Here is a 15,176-nt window from a genome sequence, read left to right on the forward strand (position 1 = left end):
GAGGTCCTCGCATTAGACCGGTGACGGGTGGCAGTTCTGTGGGTTTGTTTCGGATTCGTGGTCATTAGATGCCTTTCTGCATCCAGACTTTAGAAATAGGTAGTCATAAAAATCTTAAAATATTACGAATTAATTATAACTTCTTTCCTTGTCCTCCATGTAGATAATTAACGTGGACATAGATTCTGAAGCAAATTGAGGCCTTGAGTGTTTCTTTTCTCACAAGCAGAATGAATGGATGCATAAAGTAAAAGTGGATTTGCTCACTGAGAGGTTATTTATTTAGTTCCTGAGTAGAACCTCCTCATTCTTTTTTGTGCCAAATTCGAATAAGATTTATAAATTCCATTTAAATGTTCTTGGTCTTCCTTTTGGTCTTCCTTTTTTTTTTTTTTTTGGTCTGTAAAATAACAACTTAGAGTGATTTAGGGGAAAACATGAGTATTTTTAAGAATGAGATCAGAAAAATGTCTGGAAGTGAAATTAATCTTCCAGTTGAAGAATCAGGATATAGTAGGTATTCTATTTTGCAAGAAAACAAAACTTCTGGTACCTTTTGCTTTCAGGAGCTCTCATGCTTTGCTTTTTCTATTCCCGCCCCTTTGGTTCTCAGAGTTCTGAATCCAGTATCAAGAAGAAGTTTCTCAAGAGGAAAGGGAAGCCTGACAGCCCCTGGATCAAGCCTGCTAGGAAACGGAGGCGGAGAAATAAAAAGAAGCAAAGCAGTATCCTGGGTAAACGTGGTGTCCACACTTGCAGACACTCTGGGTGGCGGTGGGGCCACAGGAAGCTGGCCTGGGGTGGGGGTGGGGCTTCTACATAGGATTTCATTAGAAAAAGGGCTCCACTGTTTTAAGGGGGAGAATATCTGGACCTTGTTACAGGCACTCAGGTGATCCTCAGGTGGCTTCCTTCTGGCCAACCTCCCTTGATGCTGGCTCCGTTGTTGAATGTTGAGCTCATGGGGGTCATTCATCTCCTTCCCTGTGTGTCCCACAATCTGTGGCTTGTGAACATTGTTATGGTTACTGTGTCTACCCTCGGTGTCGGGTGCAGGCAGTGTCAGCCCGGGTCCACACAGTGGCTTTTGACCCTTTGGTCACATTCCCCTGTTCTGGAAATAATTTTGTTAAAAGAGGATCAGGGAACGAAATGACCCTGAAATCCAGAAGGTGAGCAGGCCTAGTGGGCCAAAGGTCACTTCTTACAGCTTTTTTGCCCAAGATTTGTTGCTTGTGATAGAGTGTATGTAATTCATGTGTAAGGTGGTGACTTTTCACGCACGTGTATGACCCTGAGACCTCCAGTACAGACCCTGAAGTGAATGCCTTGCTGTCACTTGGTGGCCTTTCCCTCTTCCCAGCCAGCCCTTCCTGTCCCTGGGCTCTCTCCTCCGTGCTCTGCATGCACATTGGTTAGCACTGTCTAGGGCTCTGTTTGAGTGGATCATCGGGTAGGGACCCTTTCCCCAGTGGCTTCTTTGTGCATTACTTTTTGAGTCCTCCATGTTGCAGTACCGGTGGAAAGTTGGCCGTGGTGTGGCTGTCCTGTGGTTTATCCCTCACCTGTCGATGGACATTTGGGCTCTTTCCGGTTTTTGCTTCTTCCGAATAAAACTGCTACGAACATTTGTATATGATCGTCATTAAACAGATGCCTTCGTTTATCTTGGGTAAATATTTAGGAGTGGAATGCCTAAGTTATATGCTGTATGTCTAATTTTTTAGGTAAATACTGGACAGTTTTCAGTAAGAAACCTGAATACTGCTCTCTTTTATGTTCCCACAGCAGCATGAGAGCTCCTCCCCTCCGTGTCCTTGCCACCCTTGTCGTGGCCGGGCCTCTTCAGTCCCGGCGCTGCTGGGGCTCTGCGGGCCTCCCTGCGCCTTCACTTTGTATTTAGCCAGTGAGTAGTGAGGTGGCTCACCGTGGCCCTGTGTACCTTCCTTTGTCAAGGTTTCTCTCCTTTCCTCATTTAAAAATCAGATTGTACACCTTCTCATTGACTTGCAAGAGGTCTTTCAGTTTTCAGGTACAAATCTTTTGTTATATACATGTTTTGCAAATACATACGCCTAGTAAAAGTTTAAAAAATTTTGTGGAGGTCTAATTTATCGATTATTTTCTTTTAAAATTCATGCTTTTTAGGATCTCTGAAATCTTTCACTAAGTCAGATCACAAGGATTTTGTCCTGTATTTTCTTCTTGAAGTTGTGAGCTAGTGCCATGTATGGTGTGCAGCAGGGCCACTCTCGTTTTGCGTGGGGACGCCCAGTTCTGCCTCATTGCTTAAATTGACAGCTTTCTGTGTCGCCCTGTGAACCTTTGTCGACAGTTGCCGTAGGGGCTGTTTCATTTGCTTGCTTCTCTTTACACCAGCACCCAGAGCCGAGGGGCTCGTGCTGTTCGTCTCCAGCCCCCCGGTGCACACGTCGGTTTGTTGAGTGGGTGGCAGGGAGGCAGCGCTGTCCCCCCAGAGCAGAGGAGAGCTGTGTGTGGCGCCCATGAGCCTCCCATGAGCTCCGTCTCCTTCACTCACGTTTCCTCTTCTCTTTGCTGCGGGTGACCAGCCCATGTGGCTTTTATGCAGGCGAACAGAAGCGTTGCTAGACCCCAAGACTTGGATATGATGTGTAAGAAGCATGCTTCAATGTTTATTCACACAGGAATTTGAATTGTACCTTCTTTCAGCAAAGTGTTTAAGATTGCACAGACTACTCATGTTCTTCAGATTTGTGGTGATGATTTCTCACCGTGGTTGGCTTCTTCCTGTCTGTCAGTGAGCCGAGGTACAGAGTGTGGCACGCATTCAAAGGCCTCAGATGCCACACTGCTCTGAGTTATGGCTCACTTACTTGTGATCACTGACATATCATCGGTTACTAATGTTCGGAAGCTTGGTGTGAAATACGGACACCTGCCGTTTGCTGGCTTTAGATATTACCCTGTGTAGGTGCGTGCTATCCACAGGCCTCCCTGGTGAAGTCCGCTCACAATGGCAAGGACCCACGCGGGCTCTCTGGGGATGCGTGGACAGGCTGGCTCGAGGGCACAGGAAGCCTGAGTCTAGTTAGCCCTCATTTCACAGGCTCCTCAATTGCATTCACATTGTTTGCCCTGTGGTATGTGATACCCTTCATAAACCACCGTGTCTGACAGGTGGACGTGTCCCTGTAGTCCTGTGTCCTTTTCCTGTGAATCCTGAACTCAGATGTCTGTGGGGTTGGGCAGGTTTTCCAGGAACATTGCACACGGCGTGGGGTGGCTTCTCGGCTACTTTTTTTTTTTTTTTTTTTTTTTTTAAATTTACGTCCAAGTTAGTTAGCATATAGTGCAACAGTGATTTCAGGGATAGGTTCCTTAATGCCCTTACCCATTTAGCCCATCCCCCCTCCCACAACCCCTCCAGTAACCCTCTGTTTGTTTTCCATATCTAAAAGTCTCTTCTGTGTTGTCCCTCTCTCTGTTTTTATATTATTTTTGCTTCCCTTCCCTTATGTTCATCTCTTCTGTGTCTTAAAGTTCTCATATGAGTGAAGTCATATGATATTTGTCTGTCTCTGATTGGCTAATTTCGCTTAGCATAATAACCTCTAGTTCCATCCACATAGTTGCAAATGGCAAGATTTCATTCTTTTTGAATTTTTTTTTTTTTAACGTTTATTTATTTTTGAGACAGAGAGAGACAGAGCATGAACGGGGGAGGGTCAGAGAGAGAGGGGGACACAGAATCTGAAACAGGCTCCAGGCTCCGAGCTGTCAGCACAGAGCCCGACGCGGGGCTCGAACTCACGGACCGTGAGATCATGACCTGAGCCGAAGTCGGACACCCAACCGACTGAGCCACCCAGGCGCCCCAAGATTTCATTCTTTTTGATTGCCAGGTACTGCTCCATTGTGTATATATATGCCACATCTTCTTTATCCATTCATCCATTGATGGGCATTTGGGCTCTTTCCCCACTTTGGCTATTGTCAGTAGTTCAGCTCCTTTTTATTAGCTGGTCTTTCACACCTGCAAATCAGATTTTTGTGCTTTATTTTTAAAGCTTTTTTTTTTTTTTTTTTTTTTTTTAATTTTTATCTTAGAGAGACTGCAAGCAGGGGAGGGGCAGAGGGAGAGAGAGAATCCCAAGCAGACTCCACGCTCAGCACAGAGCCCAACACGGGGCTCGATCCCACAACCCTGGGATCATGACCTGAGCTGAAATGAAGAGTTGGATGCTCAACCGACTGAGCCACCCAGGCACCCCTGTTTTTTTTTTTTTTTTTTTCCTGTTTTTTTTTAAAGTAGTATTTACAGAACATTTATTTACTATGTTTTTATCTGTTTCCTTGATTATTTGATCAGCTTTTACCTAACTTGATGTAATTCCAGAGAAAGATGTTTTCATATGTCAGTTCCTCATTTTTCTTGATACAGCTCCCCCTCCTCCCATGAACAGTCTGTGGACATGGGGAATTAGCAGAAGGATGCACAGGAAAGAAAATGATAATGAGGCTTCAGTGGCCTGGGCAGTGGTTGGGTTTGAGTTTGTTGTCTTGAATGGGTTAATCAGCATTCTCTGTGGTCTCTATGGGAGAGGCGTGGCCCCGGTGCAGTGTTTCACGAGTCCGTTTTGAATGCAGGTTCTGAAGCATATACGTCATCTTCAGGAAGCACAGAGCAGACGGCACCAGGAGACAGCACGGGGTACATGGAAGTTTCTCTGGACTCCCTGGATCTCCGTGTCAAGGGGACGCTGCCCTCACACGCAGAAGGTGAACGTCGGTGCCATGACCAGACCAGGCACCATCTTGCTTTTGCTGGGGGAGGCCTTGTATTAACGTGATGACCCCTGGTGGGTAGTAACGGAATGTTTAATTAATTGCATCCCTAAAAGGTGGCTGAGTGGACCCTCAGGGGCGTGTTTGCCTGGTCACCCGCAGCACTGGAGTGACACATCTCACACAAGATCAGGTTGTTGGTGGTCATGGCTTCTATTTCCCTCTGTCAGCCAGACACGTTCTTACATAGAGCTCCTGATGGAAAGGTGTCTTCCTGCCCTGCTGACTCAGGAAATGTACAGGTGCTAAAACTGTCAATAGTGTGGCTTTGTCATCTTCTCTGACTCTGATTGTGATTGGTGCCCAGGTCCGTTCTGTGCTGAAACAAAGGGTACACCTAGTGCTGGTTTGGGCTGTGAGGGTGTGGGCGCAGCTGCGGCCCCCTGCTGCTCTGGAGTTCTCCCGCCAGCCGCCCCGGTTGTGCAGGGCTTTCTCCCCACCGCTGCCTCCTCTTCTTGAACCATTTCAAAGTCTTTCATCAGTGAAAAGTAACTAATCGCTGACTATTTTGGAAAATCTCTTTACAATGTGAAATCCCCAAGTTATTTACACCCCACGTGGACCGTGAAGCTGTGGGTCATGTGCTGCTGTTGGGGTTTAACCTGTCAGTCTTCTGAGGACAGATAACTAGCTTTTTAGGGTTTTGAATGCTAGAAGAATTTTGATCACCTCTTTAGTGTGGGAAATCACACACCTTTAGCCGAAAATGCAAGTTGTAGACTTGTCCGTCAGAGAAACCGTCTTTCTTCTTGCACCAAATGGAGCAGAGAGCATCTCTGTAATATCATAAAGTTGTCAGCATAGTCACCTTGTGCTTTCTTTCCACATGAAGGATCATTTTTCTAAACCTGATTTTAAGTTTGTTTCAGGAAGTTAGGTTTGGATATAAGCTGGAAATAGTATTTCCTTTAATCAGACTGCTCCTCTGCTGTGGCCCAGTGGGGAGGCAGGTGAAGAGCACAGTGGAAATTCCTGTCGCTCACTCGTGGAGTGACCTGGGCTTGTCCCAGCAGGGAGGTTGTGTGTTCGTGTGCTTATGTTCTGTTTCTGGTAAAAGTAAGGGCCAAACTGGTGGGAGCCAAGCTGGAGAAGTAGGAGAAGACAGTGGAGGGTTCCTGAGATTCCATGACATTTTGTAAGTTGACTTTCTAAACTTGATATGATTGGTAACTTCTCACTAATAAGTCAGTGATTGCTCAAAAGTCATACTTGTAGTTGAGAGAATCAGCACATGGAAGACACAAGTTGCATTTGCATGTGTACATTTATTTTATTTTTTATTTTAAAAAAAAAAATTTTTTTTAATGTTTATTTATTTTTGAGACAGAGAGAGACAAAGCATGAACGGGGGAGGGGCAGAGAGAGAGGGAGACACAGAATCGGAAGCAGGCTCCAGGCTCTGAGCCATCAGCCCAGAGCCCGACGCGGGGCTCGAACTCACGGACCGCGAGATCGTGACCTGAGCCGAAGTCGGACGCTCAACCGACTGAGCCACCCAGGCGCCCCAAGTGTACATTTATTTTAGAGCCTGAGTTTTGGACACTCGAGGGAGGCAGTTGTGGAGCCTGAGGCTGGACTGGAGGGACTGAGTGCCTCAGGCTCCCTGGAGGCCTGGGGTCAGGGGGCGTGCTCTGTGACAGGTGCAGAGGGAGGGCAGGTGATGGTTCAGGGTCATGGGTCCAGATGGCCCAGGCTTGAGCGTGGAGAGTATTTCCCATCAGAATTCACTGCCTGCATGTCTCTCTAGGCATCTTTGCTGCCCTTTCTGCCGAGTTGAGGTTGAGTGACATTGTGGTCCCAGCAGGTGATGGGAGGGGAAGCCAGACGTGGGTGATGGGATTTTGGCGGGAGCCAGAGCTCAGTGGGAGTGGGTACCCTGGTGGGGTTCTCTTGAGCCATTCACCTGCTACCCCTGGTGGCTCCCACTGCTGGAGACAGGAGCACATCCCACGTTCAGGAGGCATCTGAACCACTGCTCTCTTGTCCATGTGTATGGAAAACTAAATCCGAAGGCCTGGTCTTCACCCCACCCTCGGCCTTCTCAGCCGTGCTGGCTGGGCCCCTGCACCGCCTGTGTCTTCCTCATTTGAAAACCTAGTTGCCGAGCAGGGTCTCCGCCAGGGCTCTCCCAGTTTTAAACTTGTAGCGGTTCTAACGTTAGTTCTAGTTCGCCGTTTGCCTGTGTCCTCTCCTCACGAACGACAGGTGTCATGGTCTTGGAGTGTAGGTGACCCAGACACTTGGCCAGTGGTGGAAGACCTGCATCCTGACTCTCCTGGTAAGGGCCAGCCTTGGATTACACGCAGGGGTAGTGAGGCAGTGAGGGCATGTCCTCCAACCCCACGTGGGCCTGCTCTGAGGTATGGCAGTAAGAGGCCATTTTTCTTCTTTGGCTGTCTCACAAGAAGAGAACTTGAAATGTGTCTTCCTGTGGAAGCAGCCAGACCTTGTAGCCGGGTCGGAGTGAGGGGTCTGCCTGCACTCCACCCCCGAGGCCGGCCTGGCTCTGGCTGCGCTCAGATGTGGGCTGTGGCGCCCCCCCCCCCCCCCCCCCCCCCCCCAAGCACTGCTCATCTAGTGTCTTCCCCGTGAATTGGGGATGAGAAGTGCCGCCCTCATCGGTACTCTCACCACTGGCCCAGCCTCCCTCAGCTCCTCCCTCCTCGGTCCGATAAGTGTCCTACATGGAAAAGAAACCCTCCCAAATGGAATTGAATGTTTGTTTCTGTGGCAGCAATTCTAAAACCAAGTGAGGAAAACAAGGTCTCAACACGTATTGTATGCTTTTTTGTGTGAAAACCAAAAGATACAGGAGTAGCCGAGGAAGGTATAGTCTTTCTCTGAACTTAGGTCCTGGCTCCTGAGAACATGGATTAGCAAGGAATCCTTAGGGGCCTGGCAGGTGCTATGCTGGTGGGAGAGGTTCCCGCCCTGCCCCGCCAGCAGTGGGCACTCCACCCGCAGGTGGGCCTTCCTGCTGTGGGGTGCTGCTCGTGCTGGCAAGTAATTGGCGTTGTTTTATTTCCTTCCACGTGAGGTTTCTGCAAAGACTATGTAATTGTTCACTTTCTAGACTGCGTGTTGAGGTGGGGACTTTGTGCCACTGAGTATAGTGAACGCCCGTCTGGGAATGCACTGTGTTATTAGTGACGCTCATGTGTGTCTGTGTGACTTTAGGGCTGGCCAATGGTCCTGACTTGGTGGAGACGGACGGCCTTCAGGAAGTGCCCCTCTGCAGCTGCCGAATGGAGACCCCGAAAAGCCGAGAGATCACTACTCTGGCCAACAACCAGTGTATGGCTACGGAAAGCGTGGACCACGAAGTAAGCAAGCAAGCTCACTTCCGCTGCAGTGACAGGACTAAGGCAGGACCCCAGAAGCACAGTAGAATTGGTGGGCTTGTAGGCTTGCCATACCTCTGCAGCTTCTGGCTGGACCCTTGGGCACAGGAGAGCATCCCTCATCTAAACTACTAAGGTTGTTTGGCACCCCAGACACACTCTATGCTCGATGGACAGAACAAATAACCACGTGGTCTTTTTTGTTGTTTTTCCTCATTCTTCATAGTGGGGAGTTGGTACCCTGATGGTCCCAGGGGCTTGGTTGTTTCTCCCTCCCTCTCCTTTCCTTTAGTATCTTAGGGACTCATGGTCTTTTCTGTATTCCATGTGTTGTAAACCTTGTTGTTGTAGAGTGAAGCATAGATCCAGAAAATGATACAAGACAGATGTTTGGCCCAATGAGTGTGTCCAGGGCGAGCACTCTGGTAGCTTGCCACCAAGGTTCGGGCTCGCCCTGGGCCCAAGTGACCCCCAGCCTACCCTCCACAGTGCTTACCTTGCCTGCATGTTCCGAATAGTCTCATTCTGCCCGGCGTGAACTCGGAGACATCGTTGGCCTTTTGCCTTTTAATTTATCTATAATCCCCCTTATTTTCTTTTCCTACCGACTTATCTGTGGAACAATCCCGGGCCACATGGCTGCCTCGACTGGACTCTGTGCCTCCCACTCACAGTGCTGTCCGTGGCCCTGTGTCCTCCCTGCTCACCTGCAGCTTGCCACAGAGACAGACTAGACCGGGACAAGACGTGCAGAACGTCTGGTTGTCTCTTTTTCTGATGGTAGCAGCTGCTTACTCTTGATGTCTGTATTTATTAATTCCTCAGAGGTTTCAGCACGGCCATGGTCTGTCTGTCCTATGTTGTTCATTTGTCAGTTAGGGTAGTGGTGTAGAGGGGCCTATCTTCCCATCTGTTCCATCCCCCAGCAGACATTTCCTAGAGGATCGCAGGGTCCTGAGAGCCCTTCTCTGTTTCTTCCCACTCTTCACATCGTAAATTTGGTCTTGGTCATCTGAGGTTGACCAGTTCTTTCTTTTATAATATTGTTAACGAATGTATGTATTTAAACATATTCGACGGGTTTTAATTCTATGCGTTGTAATTATTCTTGAAGCTCAGATTGCCCCATCTTTGGCATGGGTGTGTGGGACCTCTCTGTGCTGAACTCTTTTGTGGAGTTGGAAGGTCAAGACTATTTTCATAATGATAATAAAAAGTTATGTGTCTTTTCACTGATCTTTTTCACAAAGTATATGCTGGCATTTTATGCATTGAGAATCTCTGTTTAACTCCTGGAATTCATAATTTCCATAGTGTTACAGAGTCGTCCGAAGTGCAACATGGTGTATTTTAACGTAATAGTACTGAAACCGTGTGGACAGTGGTTTGAGAGCTCACATAACAACAAAGCATTTATGAAACTACCCTTGTAGAGTTTGGTGTAGCTGCTCTGAGTGCAGAAGTGGATGGAGAGCCCAGCTCTCTTATTAAGCCAGGTATTCAAAGAGTTTTACAGACAATATAGAACAGCGCCGCTCTTGTCACTAAAATGTTCTTTATGTTAACGTGATAGGTTTATTGCTATTTTTAAATAAATTAAAATTTAAAATTATTTTTTAATTTCTCCAGTGGCAAAATGTCAACAGATATACCCCACCTGGACAAAAGGTCTTTGGGACCCTTAATAGTTTGTTTTTTTAATGCTTGCTTACTTTTGAGAGAGAGAGCGTGCGTGCGCGAGTGGGGGAAGGGCAGAGAGAGAGGGAGACACAGAATATGAAGCAGGCTCCAGGCTCCCAGCTGACAACACAGAGCCCGATGGGGGGCTTGAACCTGCAAACCATGATACCATGACCTGAGCTAAAGTCAGATACTAACCGACTAAGCTGCTCAAGCATCCTGGGACCCTTGATAGTTTTTAATAGTGCACGAACACAAAGAACCCTGAAACCAAAGATTATGAGAAGCACTGGCTTTATCTCTTTCATCCTCTTGTCCCCAACCTGTTCCCTGATGTCCTTGTGCCTTGGGCAGGCAGGAGTCCTGGTGGTGGGCTTTGAGAGTTTCTGGAAGCTGCAGCATACTGGCCCCAGGTCTCAGCCTGCCCTCCCCTAGTCCTCCCTGCTTCCCAGAGACACTGCCTTGGTCTTTCTTCTCTTCCTGTCCCAACACCAGCATCACACACGTCTTGTAGCTAAACAGGGTCTGTGTCTGCTTCCAGACGTTTGCGTCTTGCAGCTGTGGTAGCTTGCTTTTGTTGTAGTAAATAAGTCTGTGACTTGTGGCTTTGCAGTCTAGTTGCTCAGTTTTATGTGGGATTCCAGGAAATTCTTAGGCCACTGCTGTTTTCCCAAAAATTGTTTTTGTCTGGGTGGTCTGCGTGTCTTTATTTAGTTGCTAGCAGTCCTTCCCAAAACAAGCTCATTTGTCTTTTTTACTTGTCAGGCAGCTTTATGGAAGCACACTTCACATGGTAAAAGTCCCCTTTTTGTGTGTATTTCTGAATGTTGACAAATGCATACAATCGTGTGACCACTGTTGCTGTGCTGTCAGGAACCTGCTGTTCAGGTCTTCTGTGCTTTGCCGACTCTGTCCATCGGTTCTGTTGCCGAGGGACAAGTGTGGATTCTTCAGCCACAATTGTGGGTTTCTCCTTCTGGACCCATTGGTGTGGCTTCTTGTGTGTTGAACCCTGTTGCTGCGTGCACATATGTCCCTCGGCAGTGTCCCTCTGCAGCCCCGTGGAAGCACGTCTGCCGAGATCTCACTTGTCTGATACTAACGTAACCACCCTGGCTTTCCTCTCATGAGTGTTTGCAGGGCACATGCCCTGTCCTTTACTTTTCACCTGTCTTTGTCTTTAAATTTAAAGTGGATTTCTTTAGTGTGTAGTAGGGTTTTACTCTTGTATATGATCAGTCTTTGTTTTTAGTTATTTATCTATTTAGAGTGCAGGAGGGGCAGAGGGAGGGGTGGGTGGGAGAGAGAGAATCCCAAGCAGGCTCTATGCTGTCGGTGCAGAGTCTGATGTGAGGCTTGAGCTCAAGAACTGCGAGATTGTGACCTGAGCTGAAGAGTCGGACGCTTAACTGACTGAGCCACCCAGGTGCCCCTAACATCTTAATGGTGTTAAGATTTATGTCATCCGCTACTCATTTTTCTCTATTTTCTGCCTTTTGGATTGAATTTTTTTATGATTGCAGTTTATCCCACCATTGGCTCTGTGATGTTCGCAGTGATTGCCCTGGGTTTCCAGGCTGCATCTCTAACCTCTGCCTGATGCCACACCATTTGATGTGGTGTGAGAATCTTACAGTGACATGGTTCCAAATCCTCCCTCCCATCTTTTGGTGTATGTTTTAATTTCATATATGCTAAAAACCCGCAGTACATTGCTGTTATTTTTCTTTAAATAATTATCTTTCAGACTGATTAAACATAAAAGTAGTCTCTGGTTGACCTTCATTTAGCCCCTATGCAGGCAGCGCTCTCCCTCTGTTTAGACGGTGTCCGGGACCCTGCCATTGCAGCCATCCCATGGCGCAGGTCTGCGGCGACAGTGAGTTCTCTCCCTTCTGTGTGCCTGAGAATATCTGTTTCTTGCCTTCATTTGGGGGAGATTTTCATGGGCGGAGAACTGTCAGGACCCACACATGCCGCTCCCGTGCCGTGTTCCCTGGCTCCTGACGAGAAGCTGGCCGTCTTCAGACTTCTGTTCCTTTGCTTGTGGTGTTTTTCTTTGGCTGCTCCGAGGTTTTCTCTTTGTCTTTGGGCCTGGGTGGGATGGTTTTGCTCTTTTGTTTTGTTTTTCTCTTTCAGTGTTTATACTCCTTTGCTTTCTCTGAGCCTCTTGGACTCTGATCTGGCACCTGCTCGTCCCAGAGCCTCCTCACCTGGCAGCCCTGTGCTTCTCGGCCAGCCTGCCCTCCTGTTTCTGGCTCTCTCATCATGCGTGCTAGGTTATCTGACGTTGGCTCAGCTGGTGGGTGCTCTGCTTTTTTTGCTGTTTCTATTTTAGGTTTGGGTTAATTACATTGACCTTTTTCCATTCAGTGACTTTTTCTTCCTTGTTGAGTATACATACTCATGAGCCAGTCAAATGCATTCATCTGTTTTCGTATTTTGTTATTTCTAGCATCTTCATTTGACTTTCCTAACATTCCCAGTCTGCTCGTGCCGCCTGCTCTGGCTCCTGGTCCTGTGCTCAGACTCCTGAGCAGAGTCCCTCTGCCATAGCACCACTGCTGCTGTGGGCCAGATGAGTCTCTGTGCGGGTCTGTGCTGTGTGGGGTGGGTGTTTAGCAACATCTCATCTCGTGACAACCGTAAATGTCCGTGATGTTGTCAGGTGTCTGCTTAACTGTGTGTCCGTCGCAGAGCTCCTGATGTGTGTTTGTGCCACCTCTTTGCTGTGGCTCTCCCGGTCTCCCTCCCCTGGGGCAGCCACTGTGACTTCTTTTAATTTTTCCTTGTGTTTTTCTCCATAATTTTACATGACTCACTTTCTGCTGTCATTCCTTGACCCTCTCCTTAGGAGACACTGCCTGCTGGTTTCTGAGTGGGGAAGAGGTGCTCACCTTTTAATTAATTCTTCTTTCTCATCACCCCACCTGCAGTCTGAGTTCTATCCTCAATTTTGGTTAAAACGGTATTTGTGGTTTTCATAACACAAGATGGCAACGTTCACAACTGAGCCAGCAGTGTGCTTGGAATACATTCATTCTCCTCCTCAACATTTTATGTTTCTCAGAGTTAACAATTTTCTCATTTTTCATTGTCTTTGTACCCATTCTAAATTCAGTCCTAGAGTGATAGAATTACACATTTCTATAGGTGTTTTCAGCATATCCAGTCTCTCTGGGTCATAGCTTTCTCATCTTGGTGGTGCATAACCTTCAGTAGCTTCTTACAAAAGGTGGCTTGGGAGATAAATATCGGAGACTCTGTATCCTGGAAATGCTTCATTTCAGGACAGAAGTCTAGGTTGGACACGGTTTCCTTTTTCTGTTGAAATCACTCCTCTTCGTTTGGGTTGTTGCTGTGCGGGGCCCGTGCAGTCCTTGCTGGCGGTTAGGCCATCTCCTCTGGGCGTACCACTGTCCTGGGCTGCCACTGGCTCCCTGTAGAAGGGACACGCGTGCCCTTCGTGCTGGAAACCTGTTGCCCTTGTTCATTGATCCTTTTCTTTTCTCTGTTTTCCCTTTATTTTAGGTCTCCTAGATGGAGCTTCCAGTTTTCTTCTATTTTCCACATTTTTGTCTTTCTGCTTTAGTTTTGCAAAATTCCCATCTGTCTTCCACCAGTTCTGTGGAAATTTCCATTTCTTCTACCTTTTCTGATTTCTGAGAGCTCACTCTTGTTCCCTGAGCATGCGTCTTCCTTCATAGTGTCCTGTTCCAATGTGAGAACGGACACAAGGTCTGTTTCTCTAGGGGCGCCGGTGAGTTTCTTGCACACTCTTCTTCTGCCCCGGCTTGTACTCCCCAGACTGCTTCTGATTTCCGCTTCTTTGCTTTGGTGTCTGTGCTTTGTCTCTGCTTCCCCCACTCGGGCACATGTCGGTCGGGGAAGGAGGGTCTGGGCCTTGCTGTGGGGCGGCCTGGTCAGCTGAGCAGTCGCTGGGCAGGGCATGGGTGTCTCCTCGGAGGCTGAGGTGGGCTGCTACGGGGGTGCACCTGGGCCACGTTCGGCCCGTCGTCTGTGCAGTAGCCCTTTCTCTGGTGTTTTGCTCTGGCCATCATGACTGCTTGTAGGTTCTGTGGATTCGCATTGAGGTCCCATTACTGACCCACAACATCCTTTCCATCCGGCCTGGCGTAAGTCCCATTTTTCCTCAGTACCTGGCCCAGCCCCCAACTTGCCCAAGACTTTTTCCTCGTTTTGGCAAGTTAACCACCCACTCCACGGACACTGTGTGTGTGGCCAGTCATCAAGCTCACTGTTCTGTTCTGGCGGATGTGCAGAGGATGGAGCCCTGCCTGCCCTCTGCATTTCCAGCCCTACGCGGGAGCCCTCAGAGTCTGCCTTGGACTCACACCTGCCAGACTCCTCCCCGAAGGCCCTGTCGCTGACCCTGGTCCTGTCTGATTGCAGCTGGGCAGGTGCACCAACAGCGTGGTCAAGCACGAGCTGATGCGCCCATCCAGCAAAGCGCCGCTCTTGGTGCTGTGTGAAGACCACCGGGGCCGGATGGTGAAGCACCAGTGCTGTCCTGGCTGCGGCTACTTCTGCACAGCGGTGAGTGCCCGGCCAGCCGTGCGAGTGCCCCGCTACACAGCCTGGCACCAGCGCTCGCTGCCTCCCTCCGCTAGCTGACAGCTGTGGCAAACGCCTCCCGAAGCTCCTGAATCTGGGGGCCCGCCTGGAGGGTCCCTCCCTGCATACGCTCCCTTTTTGCCGCCTGTGAGTCTTTGGCCTCCCAGGGACCGTGGGGGCATGTGAGCCGGGCACCCTCCGCTCTCCTCCTGTTCACTTTGTCTGAACACACGGCGGCCTTTCTCCTGGACAGGGCCTGCCTCACCTTCGGCTTTGCCTTCATCTCTCGGTGGTTACGGTCTTGTTCGTTCCATACACACCTGTGCCCACTGGTGCCTACGGTGCCTGGATGAAGGCGAGGAGCCCTGTGGTTCACTTGGCCCGTGGCTGAGACATGCACTTGGGCCAGGAGCTTCTTTACAGTGGCTGCTCTTTGGGTTTCACATCTGTGTGCCCTTCCTTGTCTTCAGTGTCCTTTGTTGCTTCTGCTAAGAAAAAGAGGGACACTGCTTCTCTACGTCCATTGACCCTTAGCTCCTGGCAAGAGTGCCCTGCTCTCATTGCTTCTCATGCTGCTGGAGGGTTACCTTCCTTGGTGCCAGCGAGAGTCCTTTTGAGGCCATCAGGGGTTTTCCTGAAGTGCCCCCATGGTGGTGCTGGGTAATCTCTGCAGAGCACCGTTTTCCCGATGTTCTGTTCCACGATTCTGTTCCTGGATTGTACTCCAGGGGTCCTTCTTGGGGCCTGGTCTTT

At 48.9% G+C, this 15,176-nt stretch overlaps 1 protein-coding gene across 9 annotated transcripts in view; it reads left to right on the forward strand.

Moving 5' to 3' along the window:
• EHMT1 (euchromatic histone lysine methyltransferase 1) overlaps positions 1-15,176 on the forward strand; it is a 153,111-nt gene that overhangs the window by 96,874 nt on the left and 41,061 nt on the right. For 7 of the 9 annotated variants that reach the window (XM_060608063.2, XM_060608064.2, XM_060608067.2 and 4 more), the window contains 4 exons: positions 614-734; positions 4,630-4,761; positions 8,005-8,150; positions 14,262-14,405. In XM_060608063.2, coding sequence (XP_060464046.1) covers positions 614-734; positions 4,630-4,761; positions 8,005-8,150; positions 14,262-14,405 — 543 coding nt within the window. The remainder of the gene's footprint in view (positions 1-613; positions 735-4,629; positions 4,762-8,004; positions 8,151-14,261; positions 14,406-15,176) is intronic. The other 2 variants (XM_060608066.2, XM_060608068.2) reach the window with 1 other exon arrangement.

The sequence above is a fragment of the Panthera onca genome, chromosome D4 (genome assembly GCF_046562875.1).
Source record: "Panthera onca isolate mPanOnc1 chromosome D4, mPanOnc1 haplotype 2, whole genome shotgun sequence".
NCBI classification, from domain to species: domain Eukaryota; kingdom Metazoa; phylum Chordata; class Mammalia; order Carnivora; family Felidae; genus Panthera; species Panthera onca.